The 17,509-nt window shown below is 40.9% G+C and overlaps 1 protein-coding gene across 1 annotated transcript in view; it reads left to right on the forward strand.

Moving 5' to 3' along the window:
• Positions 1 to 3,025: 3,025 nt before the first annotated feature.
• Positions 3,026 to 17,509, forward strand: part of HPRT1 (hypoxanthine phosphoribosyltransferase 1) — a 40,945-nt gene continuing 26,461 nt past the window's right edge. Inside the window, exon 1 of the mRNA XM_081115149.1 lies at positions 3,026 to 3,154. Coding sequence (XP_080971275.1) covers positions 3,128 to 3,154 — 27 coding nt within the window. The 5' untranslated portion in view covers positions 3,026 to 3,127. The remainder of the gene's footprint in view (positions 3,155 to 17,509) is intronic.

Here is a 17,509-nt window from a genome sequence, read left to right on the forward strand (position 1 = left end):
CTCCATGATACATAGGGGAGGCAGAGAAACTAAGGAAGTATGGAGTTCACACATTCACATACTAGTATGCTAACATTAATAACTGCTACTATTTCTGGAGCACCTACTATGTGGCAAGTACTATGCTAGGTGCTTTACATAAATGATTTTTACAATTCTCATAATACCCTTTGACAGCAGAAATTATTATTCTCATTTTTTAGATGAAGAGACTGAGGCTCAGAGAAATTTAATGACTTTCTCAGTTTCATGAGTCTCCCATCATCCCATATCCCTCAGTAGCCTTATCATGGATGCCACCAACTATGGACTCCACATTATGGTGGGTGATGGAGCTATACAGATGAGTACATTAGGAAAGGAACAATTGTTATTTGCTTACCTGACATCTGAACATAGGAGAATATTTTTTCTCCAGTTCCATATAGGGACTTGTGGAGGCAAAAATAAACATCAGTAATTGCAATAGTTCCCATTTATTGATTGTGCATTGTCCTAAGTGCTGTACCATATAAATTGTTTTAAAAAGGCACTGTACAATATAACATGTAAACAACAGGCCAAAATGGAGTCCCTTTTGCTAAGCCACACCACCAAACAAAAACTTAGTAACTAACAGTTTCAGCCTCTCTCAGGAATGAAAATTTAAAACAATCAGTCTGGAAATTCCTGGTCATTAGGTAGGTAAACTGCCTGATTAGACTCCCTGCCTTCCCCAAGTGATGGAGACCTTGCCTGAAATAATCCATTCTTAACTTCTTAGTCCCACCCTCTTTCTGCTTATATAAACCTTGCATTCTGTACAACTCATTGAAGAGCCCTTCTAGTTCTGGGATGCTGCTGATTCATGAGTTATTTTTCTTGGCAAAATTTATTACCAGTCCAATCCCTTTATGCTCTTCTTTATAAATTGAATTTATTGGGGTGACATTGGTTACTAAAATTATGTAGGTTTCAGGGGTACATCATCTGTATAATCTATATATATAAAAGCCCAGCTACTGAATGGCAGAATGACCAGTCGACCAGTCGCTATGATGCGCACTGACCACCAGGGGCAGACGCTCAATGCAGGAGCTGCCCCCTGGTGGTCAGTGTGCTCCCACAGCAGCTGATCCCGCAGGCCACGCCCCCCACCAGTGCACCAATCTGTGCACTGTGCCTCTGGTGAACAAAATAAAATCGAAACAGACCCATAGATACAGAGAAATGACCTACAGCTGTCAGAGGGGTGTGAGTAGCAAGGCTGGGTGAAAAAGGTAAAGGGATTAAACAAAGAAACCAAACACACACACACAAAAACTGTCTCATAGACCAGTGGTTGGCAAACTCATTAGTCAACAGAGCCAAATATCAACAGTACAAGGACTGAAATTTGTTTTGAGAGCCAAGTTTTTTATTTTTTATTATTTTTTATTTTTTTTAACATATTTTATTGATTTTTTACAGAGAGGAAGGGAGAGGGATAGAGAGTTAGAAACATCGATGAGAGAGAAACATCGATCAGCTGCTTCCTCCACACCCCCCACTGGGGATGTGCTTGCAACCAAGGTACATGCCCTTGACTGGAATCGAACCTGGGACCCTTCAGTCTGCAGGCCGACGCTCTATCCACTGAGCCAAACTGGTTACAGCGAGAGCCAAATTTTTTAAACTTAAACTATATAGGTAAGTACATTGTTATTAACTTAATTAGGGTACTCCTAAGCTGGCCTTTGCTAAAAACGTCCTCAGTCTGATTGAGGTACATTTGCTGAGGTCGACCCCTTCCAACTCTCCCATCCACACTCATCTTGTATACTTGTTTTGTCTATCTTTTGTCACCCGCGCGCAATTTGCGGACACGACTAGCACTAACCACTGCACAACAAGACTGCTGACTGGCTGGCTCACTCAACTCGTGCATGAATCGTGTGCACCTCTCCCACGCTGCTATCCCCCGGCCTGCCTCCGCAGCATCTCCCATCGCCCCACCAACCGACACCCTCCACTTCTAACGCCACTTCTTCAAAATAGACTCGCCCAGGCCGAAAACCAACTTCTGTGCATGGGCCACGAAGTTTCAATCGCACTGTATGTGTGTGCCCGCACATGGTATTTTGTGGAAGAGCCACACTCAAGGGGCCAAAGAGCCGCATGTGGCTCGCGAGCTGTGGTTTGCCGACCACTGTCATAGACAGACAACAGTATGGTGATTACCAGAGGGAAGAGGGGTGGGGGGAGGTAGGAGAGGGTCAATGGAGGATAAATGGTGTTGGAAGGAGTTTCATGAATTAGTAAAGGCAATTAGATCTTCAGATTTACTCAGCTGAATATTGTTCTTCAACAATGTGTGTATATATATATATATATATATATATATATATATATACACACACATATATATATACACATGTATATCATGTCCTTTACTACTCACAAGGATCCTATTAATAACCTCATTTTACAGAGAGAAAATACAAACTTAGAGTTTGATTTGCACAAGGTCACAGAGCAGTTAAGTGTTCCCCTTCGATTTGTATGTACCCTGATCTGGTTGACTCTAGGGCTCTAGGTCTCAACTCTGACAACCAGCTAAAGATGTTTGTGAGAATTGGCCACAAGTCAGGAAAATGGAGTCCACAATGCAGTTTAAGGTGTTGGGGAGAGGACGCCTGGCAAGTGGAATCATGTGGTGACTGAACCCTATGGAGCTGGAACGGGTCTTAGGGCCACTAGGAAGAAATGCGGGCGGCCGTAGGTTTGGAAATGTGGGAGCCATCTAAACGGGAGACTGGGGGAAAGAGGGTTAAAAGCCGCACGTGCAGAGAACCGTCTCCACTTCTTCCACAAGTAAATTCCCAGGGCCACTACGTGACCGTGCCAATCAGCAGACAGACGCGCGCGGGGCGCGCGGGGCAGGCGTGTGGGCGGAACTCAGGGGCGGGGCGGCGCGCAGGGGGCGGGCTCAGGGGCGGAACTTGCTTCCCAGCGCGGAGCTGTGGGGACAACGGTTGAAAAGAGCATTGGGCGAACCTCTCCGCTTCCTGCAGGCGCCGCCTCTTTCTCGCCTCCGCCCCCTCTTCGGCGCTGCGCCGGCTTCTTCCTCTTCAGGTTGCCCTCCGCCGGTGCGTTTGCCGGTTCCGTTATGGCGACTCGCAGCCCCAGCGTTGTGGTGAGCAGCTTGGCCCGTCCGGCCCTGGCCGGGGGAGCCAGCCCATGAGGCACGGGGCCTGCGGTGCGGGCGTGGGCAGGGTGGCCCAGGGTGACCCGGGGAAGCCCGGGAGCGGGGTGAGTGGGGGGGCGGCCGTAGCTTTCTGGGTTCAGCTTTACGTCACACCAGGACGGCGGGGAACGGAATGGGGAGGCCGGGGTGGGTGCCTCCTTTGCAGAGTCGTGGGAAAGCGTGTGGAAGAGTGTGTGTGTGTGTGGGGGGGGGGGTGCTGGGGGGGACGGGTAGGGGAGAATGGCGTGTTGGCGGACTTGTGCTATTTGCGAGTGTGCTGGTGGAGAGGGGCCGTGGGCCAATTCAAGAATTATCTGGTGGGGTGAGGGAGAGGCCCTTTTCTGTACATTTGGGGGATGGAAGTGATGGCTTCCGGGTACCCCTTTGGAGGGCCCAGGCAGGAAACCACCACATGAGAGGACACGTGGGTACTGATGTTTTCATCTAGTTCAGCAAATATTTGTGCCTCCCTGATCCCTACCGGACTCTTGGTAGCGGTAACCATGTTTACATTTTTACTCACGAAGGAAATAATGAAATGATATTAGGTGATTTTGCTTGCGTAGAGGTGACAGACCTGGAATTCAGATATGCTTGAAACCATATCCCATGCTCTTTGAGGCTGCAGGGGACAAAAAAAAAATGTCTATCTCATCCTTATCTTCAGGGACATTCATTCCATAAGCAGCCTCTCACATCGTCTCCAACCTCATTGGTTCCTTTTCTTATTTCTAGAACAAACCAAGCTGCTCCCCTTCCCCCCTCACCTTTCTGATCATGCTCGTTAAAATAGCCAACCCCTCCCAACACTTAGCCTGCATCATTGTCATCATTTTGTATTGCTCAAGCAGTTTCCTGATTACCTGTTGACTGTCTCCTAATAAAACATAAACTTTATAAGGGAAGGAATCACCACTGTTACCCTGCCTTTATAGTACAGCGTTTGACATGTAAGGCATTCTCAGTAATGGTTTGTTGAATGAATACTTTAATAATGTTTAAAAATTTTTTTATTGATTTTTATAGAGAGGAAAGGTGAGGGGGAGAGCAAAACATTGATCAGCTGTCTTCTGCATTCTCCCCAATTAAGGATTGAACCGAAACTCATGCTTATGCCCTGACTGGGAATCCAACCAGTGACCTTTTGGCAACCTTTTGGTGCCTAGGATGTGACCCAACCAACTGAGCCACACCCACCAGGGCAATAAAAATAATTTACCATTTGATCCCTATAAAAGAAAGGATTCTATTTCTTACTAGGCATTGTGAGTTCAGGTAAAGATCAGTGTTCTTTTATTTTTTAAATCCTCACTTGAGGACATGTTTATTGATTTTTTTTTTTTAGAGAGAGAGAGAGAAAGAGAGATTCGAGAGAATTATCAATCGGTTGCCTCCCATATGAATCTGGACCAGGGATTGAACCCGAAACCTAGGTATGTGCCCTGACTGGGAATGAACCTGAAACCTTTTGGTGCAAGAGAGGATGCTCCAACTAACTGAGCTGCAGGGGACAAAATGCTCTGGCCTGGGCAAGAGCAGTGTTCTTAATGGAATCTGGCCTAGAAATCAGTTGTGTGGTGTTGGGCAACTTATTTCACTTTTTGGCTTAAGTGTTTTAGGGGAGGAAAAATAATTTCCCTTCTACCTGCTAAATTCTTCTGCTGGACTAATAATCAAATTAGCATGAGACATTAACCAAAGAAAATGACCAAATTTATTATGTATGTACATACAGGGGTTCCATAGTAATTGAGGCTTATATGTGATCTTGAGAAGAGGGAGTTGTAGTTTGGGACTTCAAAGTAGGATGGCAATTTGCAGGGAGATGGAAAAGTAAATGTTTGGTAAATAAACATTTGCTGGGCCATCTTTAACAATGGGACACAGAATCCTGTCTGTTACACTTAATTCATATTAAACTATAGCTGTCTATGATGATTGCTCCCCTCTATCTAAATTCTTTTAGGTAGTTCCAGGGAAGGTCAAAGGTTTTTCCTGAGTCTTTTGTTTCTTGAAAATAATGAGTTTATAGTAATATACCCAAAAAGTCTATTTTGGGGTGGCAAATTCTGTTTCATCTTGGTGTCCTTAGGTATAACTGAAGTGTTAGCTACCTCATGGTATTATTGAAAGGATTATAAAATGCTTTATGGGAATCAACCTTTGTGTGGGTCCTGACTGGTAATAGTAATAATAGTTACCATTGTGTTTACCTACATGGGCCTACCCTCAAAACATCCCTGTAAAAGTAATATGATTATTACCATTTTACAGAGAAGGAATCTTTCAAGCTTCAGAGAGGTTAAGTAATTTAACCTCAACATAACATACCCACATCACGCAGTTATTAAGAGGAGCTCAGATTTAAACCTAGGTCTCTTTAAGAGCCCATGCATTTAAATGTTGTATTAGTAGTAGGTACTCAAAAAATGGTGGGGATTGTTTTTATTCAGTTGCTGAAGAAGTTGGATGCTTTTACCTTTGGGTATGATGCCTGCCCCAGCATAGGGTGAATTATTATGGCTAGAACTGGCTGGTGCTAATTTTGTTTATCTTTTTGATTTGCAAATTCCTGTTCTATTTTTTATTTCCTTCCCAGAAATTGTCTGCATGTTAGCAATAGTGCTTGCTATGTATTGGTTACAGTTTGATATTTAGAAAATAATTTATGAGGCTCAAGAGAGGTTGAGTATCTTGCCGAAGATCACTCAGCAATGCTAGGATCTGAATCTTAAGTTATCTGGCCCCAGAGTCTGTTCTTAACATCTTTACTTTTAAGTTAGTAGTGACAGTTGTGGCTAATTATTTATAACTAGAGGCCCGATGCACGAAATTTGTGCAAGGGGCTTGGCCCTCACAGCCCCAGCTTCGTCTGGAAGGACATCTGGTCTAATTAGCATATTACGCTTTTAGTATTATAGATTATTTAGTCAGGCATTGAGGTAAATATTTTGCAGACATTATTGACTGTGACTGTCCCAAAGTTACATAATATGTATCTGTGAGGTAGATAAATACTAGTATGACCTTGGCCCAACATCACTTCGATGAAATTGTCCCCCAGATATGTTTGATATAACCCATGCTGCTTATAACTGTCATTAAACTGCCAGGATAAGCTTGGATATAGTTGAACTAAGAGCAAACTCCTGGAGTTTTGCAAATTGATGTAAAACATCAAATATGCATTATGTGAATATTATATTTTCTAAATTTCAGGATGGTAATGTTAGAAATGTAATCCTGTACTAACCAGATTTAAATCTTACCCTACCAATAATTTTCACAGAATTGATAAAATAGTGCATTTTTTGATCCACAATCCTATCATTTTTTAAGAGAGAGAGAAGAGAGAGAGAGAGAGAGAGAGAGAGAGAGAGAGAGAGAGAGAGAGGAGAGAGAAACATTCATTGGCTGCCTCCCATATGCACCCCAACTGGGGATCAAACCTGTAACCCAGGTATGTGCCCTGACCGGGAATTGAACCTGCAACATTTTTTGGTGTACAACCAGCTGAGCCACCCAGCCAGGGCTCCCCTATTTTATTTATAACAGGGTTTAGACCAGTGATGGCAAACCTATGACACAGTTATAGGCAAACCTATGACACCTCTGACACGCGAACTCATTTTTTTGGTTGATTTTTCTTTGTTAAATGGCATTTAAATATATAAAATAAATATAAAAAATATAAATCTTTGTTTCACTATGGTTGCAAATATCAGAAAATTTCTATATGTGACACAGCACCAGAGTTAAGTTAGGGTTTTTCAAAGTGCTGACATGCCAAGCTCAAAAGGTTCGCCATCACTGGTTTAGACTGACAATAGTGTAGACCAAAGTTATTATTTGTGACCACCAAAAAATGGATCAGATCATTTGGAGGTTTTATTCTGCAAATTGAGTAATGTAGCACATAGTTATAGATCCATTTTAATTGTTTTCCATTATTTGTATCAGTGTATTGTGGGAAGTCCTTTGTAAGGAGGTAGGAAAAAAGACAAAAGGACCAATCACATTAGCAGAGAAGAGAGGCCATGGAATTTTCTGTAGTTCATTAGGCAGTAACTGGGCCATGCCATTTTCCCCTGTGTGAAGAGATGCTAAAGATGAACTATATATTCTTCTTTCTTTCTGTAATTTTATATTGTGTGGATTCAGTAAATTTATATGTTCTGAAATTATCAACCATCCTCGTTAATATCAATCAATGTTTTTCTTGCCAGTGATAACCAAATTGCTAGCATTTAGAATAATTTGCAACTAATAAGAATTCAGACAGATACTTCAAATTGCTATGGAATTACTATCTTCCACACTGTGATTCTGATAATTGATAGGTATATACTTTTTGCCCAGAATGAATATACTTATTATTCCACAGTGCACACTAATAAAAGGAAAGACCATAGTGTTGGATAAATTTATGTCCTTGCACATATAGTAGTTATGAGCCCACTTATCTAGGAGCAGCTAATAATTTATCCCTGAATTGAATAGGTAAGAATGCTGATTTTAATTTTGTAATGCTTACATTGTTTTAAAATTTTTAATTCTTTAACCATTAGAAGGGAGGGCAAGCAAGTTATATGTGTAATTTATTTGTAAGATTCATAAAATTGGAAGATGAATACACTACTAGCTTAAATTACTTTCACATTTAGGAATATGTGTATCAGTAATTCATAATTTTGGTTTTACAATACTCTGATATTGCATATTATCTTAAGGGGATGACATATCTGCTTTAGTGTGTTTTGAGAATTTTCAAGCATCCTATATAATAAAAGAGTAATATGCAAATTGACTCTAAAAGCAGAACGACTGGGAATGACTGGTCACTATGACACACACTGACCACCAGGGGGCAGACGCTCAATGCAGGAGCTGCCCCCTGGTGGTCAGTGCACTCCCACAGGGGGAGCTCTGCTCAACCACAAGCCAGGCTGACGGCTGCCAGTACAGCGGTGGTGGCGGGAGCCTCTCCTGCCTCCTCAGCAGCGCTAAGGATGTCCGACTGCAGCTTAGGCCTGCTCTCCGCTGGCAAGTGGACATCCCCCGAGGGCTCCCTGGCTGCCTGAGGGATATCTGACTGCCATCTTAGGCCCAATCCCCCAGGGAGCGGGCCTAAGCCAGCAGGTGGTCATTCCCCGAGAGGTCCCAGACTGCGAAAGGGCACAGGCCAGGCTGAGGGACCCCTCCCGAGTGCACAAATTTTTGTGCACCGGGCTTCTAGTCCAGTGGTGGCAAACCTTTTGAGCTCGGCGTGTCAGCATTTTGAAAAACCCTAACTTAACTCTGGTGCTGTGTCACATATAGAAATTTTTTGATATTTGCAACCATAGTAAAGCAACGATTTATATTTTTGATATTTAGTTTATATATTTAAATACCATTTAACAAAGAAAAATCAACCAAAAAAATGAGTTTGCATGTCACCTCTGACACGCGTGTCATAGGTTCACCGTCACTGTTCTAGTCTGAATATAAAAGGTAAAAATATAAAAATATGCCACCTAGCAATTTCTGCCCGTTCTAGTAGCTTAGAAATGTTGGTTACTAGGAAAAAAATGTAAGATCTGTTTTATCTATTATCGTATATCTTTTAACTCATATAGCTCATTTTAAGACTCACTTCTTCATTTCCATTCAGTCTTGTTTGGACCCAAAAACACTGTCTTTTTTTTTTTTTTTTTTTACCACAAAGAGACTTAAGCAATCCTAGTCACAGATGATAAATTGATGTTGCAAGTGTTATCTTAGCTCGAGTTAAATTCCTTGCTTACTATAATTTTATATATCTTTGTAATTAGAATTTTTATGTATATTTTTCAATTTTTCATATTAATAAAAGTACCTGTCTGGATTTTATCATTAACAAGTATATTACAGGTAGGTTAGAATTTGAGAGCTTTGTTCTAAAGCTCTGAAGAGATGCGTTTAGATTTCTGAAATGTCTGGCTAAGTGTTAAGTAGCTCAGAGCTATTAACCTATCCTTTGATTTCCAATTCAGCCAGAAATGGCAATAATGAGAAAGGTGCATCTGGAAAGAAACTGCATTTTCATTTGTCACCACTTGTGGTACCTCCAGAGCGCTCTCCCCAAATATTTTAGGGTTGGGTCCTCCCCAGAGCCATCCAGAACCTTCTTTGTGATCACTAGCCATTTTATGCTAAGTTTTTGTTACGGAATAAATGTTCCCACCCCTTCCCCCCCATATGTCTTGAAGCTCTAACATCCCCAACATGATGATATTTGCAGATGGGCCTTCGGTAGAAAATTAGGATTAGAAAAGGTCATGAGGTTGGGTCCCTTGTCTTTTTATTATTTTTATTTTATTTTTTTAAATATATTTTATTGATTTTTTTTACAGAGAGGAAGGGAGAGGGATAGAGAGTTAGAAACATCGACGAGAGAAACATGGATCAGCTGCCTCCTGCACACCCCCTATTGGGGATGTGCCTGCAACCAAGGTACATGCCCTTGACCAGAATCGAACCTGGGATCCTTGAGTCCGCAGGCCGATACTCTATCCACTGAGCCAAACCAGTTAGGGCTATTTTTTTTAATTTTTATTGATTTCAGAGAGGAAGAGAGATTGATCGGCTGCCTCCTGCACCCCCCCTCCTGGGGATCGAGCCTACAACCCAGGCATGTGCCCTTGACCGGAATCGAACCTGGGACCTTTCAGTCTGCAGTCTGATGCTCTATCCACTGAGACAAACCAGCTAGGGCAAAGAAAGGTTCCTTGTCATTTAAGAAAAAAGGGAGCTCCCTCCCCCATCCCCATCCTCTAGTCTATATTTATAGGAGAAGGTAGCCCCCAATGTGAAAGGTAGCTACTTACAATTAAGAAAAGAGGCTTCAGCCGAGACCGGTTTGGCTCAGTGGATAGAGCGTCGGCTTGTGGACTGAGGGGTCCCAGGTTCGATTCCGGTCGGGGGCATGTACCTGGGTTGCGGGCACCTCCCCAGTAGGAGATGTGCGGGAGGCAGCTGATCGATGTTTCTCTCTCATCGATGTTTCTAGCTCTCTATCCCTCTCCCTTCCTCTCTGTAAAAAATCAATAAAATATATTTAAAAAAAAAAGAAAAAAAAAAAGAGGCTTCAGCCCTAGCTGGTTTGGCTCAGTGGATAGAGTGCCAGCCTGCAAACTGAAGGGTCCTGGGTTCAATTCCGGTCAAGGGTATACATGCCTGGTTGTGGGCTTGATCCCCAGTAGGGGGCATGCAGGAGGCAGCCAATCAATGATTCTCTCTCAACATTAATGTTTCTATCTCTCCTTCTCCGTTCCTCTCTGAAATCAATAAAAATATATTTAAAAAAAAGAAAAGAAAGGAGGCTTCAGAATGAAACCTACTTTGTTGGCACCTTGATCTTGGACTTCCCAGCTTCCAAAGCTGTGAGAAATAATTACTATTGTGTAAGCCACCCAGTCTATGATATTTTGTTATGGCATCCTAAGCAGACTAATATTATTCTTTTAGAAGGTATCAGTAATAACCACATGCTTAGATATGTAACACCAAGACACAAATAATAAAACAGATATGACTTACATTCATACAGAAAGTGGATACTACTGTTACCTAGGTGACTTAGAAGGCTGTGCTAATTCAGTGTCAGAGATATGCCAGTCTACTCAATTTACAACCTAGGCAACAGAATATAATAACTTTGAGATTGATATTTCTTTTGGAAGGAGTCACTGGTGTTGGATGACCTTGGGTTCCAGGTTTATCTTTAGTGTACATATAACTGCCTTGACAATCAAAAGTTTGTGGGCTTGTCAAATTAGATTTGGGTACAATTTATAAGCTTTATTGTGCCATATAGTTAGTCCCATGTTTGTATGTATGTGTGTATATATATATATATATGCCTTTTCTACTATATTGCAAACTTTTTGAGTACTACAAATTAATAATCTTTGTATCCTTCTACAAATATTGCACAGTGCCTTAAACAAGGTGGATACTAAATGCATTTTAATGTAATTGAGTATATTGAAATCCCTTCCTATCAAAGCAGCCACTGCATTGTTAACTAATCCATATTAGATAAGGTTAATGAATATCAGATATTAACCAATATCAGATGGGACAAATAGCTTATAAGATTAAAGGGCACCAAGTACATGTCTAGCTCTTGTAGAGATTGAGGTTATGGGCCTATTTAATCTGAAGCTTTGGTATTTGGGATGATTAAAACAAGTTCCTATTTATTGGATTGTATCTTACATTATTTCTTCTCTTTGGTCTAGGTACAGGTGAGACTTCTGAGTGAGTTTGAGTGCCCCCTTAAACTCCCACAATACTTAGCATTTTAATACTCTGTGTTATGATTATTCATGTACATGTCATGTCTTTTACTATACTGTACTCTCTTTGAGAGTAGCCATGTTAATGTTTACCTAATTCTCTGTAGTCTGTAAAACATAGTAGGTACTCAAGTATTTGAGTATTAGTAATAATACAGGTCTGAGTAAGGACCTCACCATTTAAAATTAGTTTTCTAATATTTGATCATTAACTATAAATTTATTTTTTGTTAATCCTTACCTGAGGATATTTTTTCCATTGATTTTTAGGGAGAGTGGAAGACAGAGGGAAAGACAGAGAGAAACACATCGATTTGTTGCCTCCTGTAAGAGCCCTGACCAGGGCCCAGGCCAGGGAGGAGCCTGCAACCAAGGTACATGCCCCTGGCCAGAATTGAACCTGGGACCCTTTGGTCTGCAGGCCTATGCTCTATCCACTGAGCAAAACCGGCTAGGGCATGAATTTAAAAAACTTGGATTTTTTATTAAGTGTGAAATTGGTGCTTTGTCATCATTTAAATAAGTTGCTCCTTATTTAACTTTTTAAATATTTTTTAAATTTAATTTTATTATTATTTTTTAATTAAATCTTTATTGTTCAGATTATTACATTTGTTCCTCTTTTTTTCCCCCATAACTCCCCTCCACCCATTTCCCACCCGACCCTCCTCCCTCACTCCCCACCCACTGTCCTCATCCATAGGTGCACGATTTTTGTCCAGTCTCTTCCCGCATTCCCCTCACCCCTTCCCCCCCCCCAAGAATAGTCAGTCCACTCCCTTTCTATGCTCTTGATTCTATTATAATCACCAGTTCATTCTGTTCATCAGATTACTTATTCACTTGATTTTTAGATTCACTTGTTGATAGATGTGTATTTGTTGTTCATAATTTGTATCTTTACCTTTTTCTTCTTCTTCCTCTTCTTAAAGGATACCTTTCAGCATTTCATATAATACTGGTTTGGTGGTGATTAACTCCTTTAGCTCTTTCTTATCTGTGAAGCTCTGTATCTGACCTTCAATTTTGAATGATAGCTTTTCTGGGTAAGGTAATCTTGGTTGTAGGTTCTTGGTATTCATCACTTTGAATATTTCTTGCCACTCCCTTCTGGCCTGCATAGTTTCTGTTGAGAAATCAGCTGACAATCTTATGGGTACTCCCTGTAGGTAACTAACTGTTTTTCTCTTGCTACTTTTAAGATTCTCTCTTTGTCTTTTGCTCTTGGCATTTTAATTATGATGTGTCTTGGTGTGGTCCTCTTTGGATTCCTTTTGTTTGGGGCTCACTGTGCTTCCTGGACTTGTAAGTCTATTTCTTTCACCATGTAGAGGAAGTTTTCTGTCATTATTTCTTCAAATAGGTTTTCAATATCTTGATCTCTCTCTTCTCGCACCCCCATAATTCAGATGTTGGTACGCTTGAAGTTGTCTCAGAGGCTCCTTACACTATCTTCATATTTTTGGATTCTTTTTCCTTTTTGTTTTACTGGTTGGGTGTTTTTTGCTTCTTTGTATTTCAAATCTTTGACTTGATTCTTGCGATCCTCTAGTCTGCTGTTGGAACTCTGTATAATATTCTTTATTTCAGTCAGTGTATGCTTAATTTGTAGTTGGTTCTTTTTCATAACCTTGAGGGTCTCATTAGATTTCTTGAGGGTCTCACTAAATTTATCAGCTGTTTCTAGAAAATTCTTGAAAAACCTTACAAGTGTGGTTTTGAACTCTATATCCAGTAGTTTGCTTTCCTCCATTTCTGTCATTTGTGACCTGTTTCTTTGTCTCCACATTTTGGCAGCTTCCCTGTGTTGACAGAGTGGCTTTGTGTGCTAGGTGCCCTATAGGGCCCAGTGGTTCAGCCTCCCCAATTACCTGAGGTGGACACTCTTGGTGTACCCCTTTGTGGGCTTTGTGCACAGTCTTGTTGTAGTGAAGCCTTGATTATTGTAGGTATCACTGGGAGGAATTGACCTCCAGGTCAATTGGCTGTGAGAATCAGCTGTGTCTGCAGTGGGAGAACTTCTGTGCTGGAGACACACTTAAGGCAAGACTTGCTTCAGTGGGGCTTGGTGCTCACTGAGTCTGCCCCCTGAGTGTGTTCTTTATGGATCTGAGGAGTTGTAATCTGGATGGTCCCACTCTGACCACTGAGTACACTGGCTCTTGGATCTCTAAAGAGGCGCTAATTTAGCCTCTGCCTGAGGCTACCCAGGAGGAGCTACGAAGAGATCTGCAGATTCCTCTTCTTTGGGGTTTGGAGGTGCCCATATGAGGCACAGCTATGAAGCAATGCAAGCTTCTGTGGGGCCTCGGGCCTTTTTTTGGATGTTCTGGGTCTCTCTGACCCAGCTGCAGTTTGTTAGGTAATTTTAGATTGAAAAGGGCCAGGCCTCTGAGCACAGCTTGGGTGAGGCGGGGTCTCAGGGGATCAACAGGGCGGAGCAAGCAGCTATGGCTGATCCTCACCCCTGCCCTAAGAGGCCCTGTATCTCAGTGTCCCGCAGTAATCACTGCAAGCACCTCTGAGAGAAAGCCGCCCTTGAGTTCCGCCCAATGCCAGACAGTCCAATTTCTCCCCGTATGAGTCTGGGTCCCTAGAGACTCACCTAGAACTGGAGTTCAGAGCAGTCGGGAGCTCGTGTCTCCCTCCAGACTGAAAAAGACAACTGTGTCCTCAGTTGCCAGCCCTTTCCATGTGCGTCTCCATACCTCTGCACTTTACTTCCGCACTTCCTCTAAGTCTCAGTGTGCTTTTCTCTTTCCTTCTAGTTTTAGAATTTCTACTCAGCCAGCCTTCCTGTGGTTCTGGATGATGTTCATTTTGTCTTTTAGTTGTAATTTTTGAAGTGGTTGTGCGAGGCAGCAATTTCCGCTGTTTACCTATGCCACCATCTTGATTTCCTTTCTCTTAACATGTTTTTTATGCTTGATCTAATAAATCAGCCCTTTGACAGTAAATGTGATATACAGGGTGTCCCCAAAAATGTATATACAGTGGGGCCTTGACTTACGAGTTTAATTCGTTCCGAGACCGAGCTCGTTAAGGAGCTCGTTAACTCAAATTACTCTGTCAACTCAATGCAAAAAATCGGCCGAGAGACAGCTGGTATCTCAAAAAACTCGTTAGTTGAGACACTTGTAAGTCAAGGCCCCACTGTACACACTTTAAATAATTATAGAGGCAGTGTTTATTAAAATACATTTCATTTTTATTTAGCAGCTATCAGTTGTTAAAGTGTATATACATTTGGGGGGTCACCCTGTATAAATCTAATATTGATTGAACATAAGACATTTTTTAATTGGAAATTAACTTGGTATGTTGAAAGAGATAGAATTCCTATTCTGGGGTATATCCCTGCTGGTGTGTCTGTAATAGACTAATGGCTGGGATGAACTCTGGGCAGAATTTACATTGACTAAGACTCTGAAAGTTCTTAGGCTATTTGCAAAACCTGTAGTCAGACACTGAGCCATTTTCACAGAAGCAGTAGTCTTTACAAGTGTTGCATATTTCAGGTTCTGGTTGGGTCCTGGTTTATGCTTGTGTCAGAAGCAGTGAGTAACTGGGAGCAAGGGGTAAGCTTCAGGGAAGCCATTTTGGCACTCTGGATCTTGATTTTAAAGCACTATGAAATGGTGCATTTTCATTCATGTCAGGTAGTAGCAGATATATTCTGATGAACCCGAAATGAATGTTTATTCTTTCATCTACAGAATCTAGCACGTTCTTTCTTCTTTTCCGAAAACTTGAACTAAATTTCAGTTTATAAAATTTATCAAAGTAGTACTTGTTATAAAGTACTCTTGAAATGTTCCTGTAGGTGACAGAAATGTCCCATTTCCATTATTTGTGTAGTGAATGTTTCGAAATAAACATGATATATTAGAACTTCCTCTATGAGGATCTGGCAAAATCTTCCTCCCCCCAATGGAATTTTTTCTGCTTATGAAAATAATATTTGTTTGTTTAAAAACAAATCAATATTGACTTCCAGCTGCCCTCACACCAGCTGCTGAGCCAGTGTCTGTGCACTACTTGCTGTTGTCAGAACATGCCCATGGGCATGAGCCGGTTTACAATCACAGCTAGCCTCCTGGCCATGTGTGCAGACTGAAGTGGTGTGTCGGTACTACCAGCCGGACATCACTGTACCTTCAGTTCCACCAGAATCTGGAGAACTCAAAACAGAACTTTTGAGAGGAAGGGAGAAAACATGAACCTCAAGTTTCTCAGAATAGAATTCTGAATTCTGTGAATAATCAACATCTTAAATATAAATATTTTTTAATTTACTGAAAGCCAAGTTACTTGTCCATAAGCACCTACCTAATATGATGCTGACTGAAGGAGAAGAGGTGCTTAATAGGTATTAATAGATACATTGAGATTTAATTATGATCTGACCAATATTTCTTGAAAATTGCCAGAGCTCCTATCATGAGCTTCTTGAATGTGATTTGGAAGTTATTTAGTCTTAAATATCATGTGAGATAGAGTATTATAATTTGGGTTTATTTCTTTGAATAAGCATTAAGTATAATGGTGAATGAGAATTATAAATCAACTATAATAAAAAATTGAACTTGAAAGTGAAAAAAATAAATCCATATTAAAGTGTACAAAGTGGCAAGTTCCCACTTGTTATATTTGACCATTGTTTGATATATTCCTCCATACCCACCCACCTATCCTTCCTTCCCCCATCTCTCCCTCCCTGTTCCTCTTCCTTTTATAGTTTGTACTAGTTTTTTGTTTGTAGAATTTATTTTAATATATCTTTTAAATTTTCCCTATACTTTATATATATGTGTGTGTGTGTGTATATATATATATATATATATATATACACACACACACACACATTGCCAAAAATGATTTATAAGAAAGACTATTGTATTTTTTAAAAAGCAATATATATATATTCACCGAAGAAAATTTGGAATATATAAGGAAGGAACTAAATAAAATCTCTGTAACTCCCCTCCCCAAGATAATAGTTTTCATGGTTTTGTTATATATTTTCTCTGTGTATAGATGCATATATAATATTTATAAAATTAATCATTGTACATTTTACCATTGCAGGTATGACATCATTAGTGTTGTTATTAAATATTTTGTATGCCAGAGTCTGGGCATACCAAAACAACCAATATATGGTCCTACTCAAGCCATCTTGGAGTTTCTAGTATGAAGGCACCTCATGAGTGGATAATAACAATTTCAGACTTCTAGAAGTTTTTTTTTTTTTTAATATATGTTTTATTGATTTTTTTACAGAGAGGAAGGGAGAGGGATAGTTAGAAACATCGTTGAGCGAGAAACATGGATCAGCTGCTTCCTGCACATCCCCTACTGGGGATGTGCCCGCAGCCAAGGTAGATGCCCTTGACCAGAATTGAACCTGGGACCCTTCAGTCCTCAGGCCGACGCTCTATCCACTGAGCCAAACCGGTTAGGGCAGGAGTTTGTTTTTTTTAAGAAATCACTTAACTTCTTAATTTTAATATTTGTATTTATTAAATTGATTGGGGTGACATTGGTCAACATGAACATACAGATTTCAGGTGTGGGTTTATATGTTACAAGATCTGTATATTGCACCATGTGCCCTCCACCCTAAGTCAAATGAGATCACTTAATTTTTTTTTTCCTGTCCTAGCCAGTTTGTCTCAGTGGATAGAGTGTTGGCCTGCAGACTGAAAGGACCAGGGTTCAATTCTGGGTTTGATTCTGGTCAAGGGCATGTACCTCGGTTGCAGGCTCCTCCTGGGCTCAGGGCCTGGTGGGGGCGAGTGCAGGAGACAACCAATCGATGTGTTTCTCTCACATTGATATTTCTCTCTGTCTTTCCCTCTCTCTAAAAATCAGTGGAAAAATATCCTCGGATGAGGATTAAAAATAAATAAATAAATAAATAACTTTTTTTCTATTGTGAGATGAGAAAAGGGTATTTGGATTTGGGGTGGGAAATAGCATG

The sequence above is a fragment of the Myotis nattereri genome (assembly GCF_964212035.1).
Source record: "Myotis nattereri genome assembly, chromosome: X".
Classification (NCBI taxonomy): domain Eukaryota; kingdom Metazoa; phylum Chordata; class Mammalia; order Chiroptera; family Vespertilionidae; genus Myotis; species Myotis nattereri.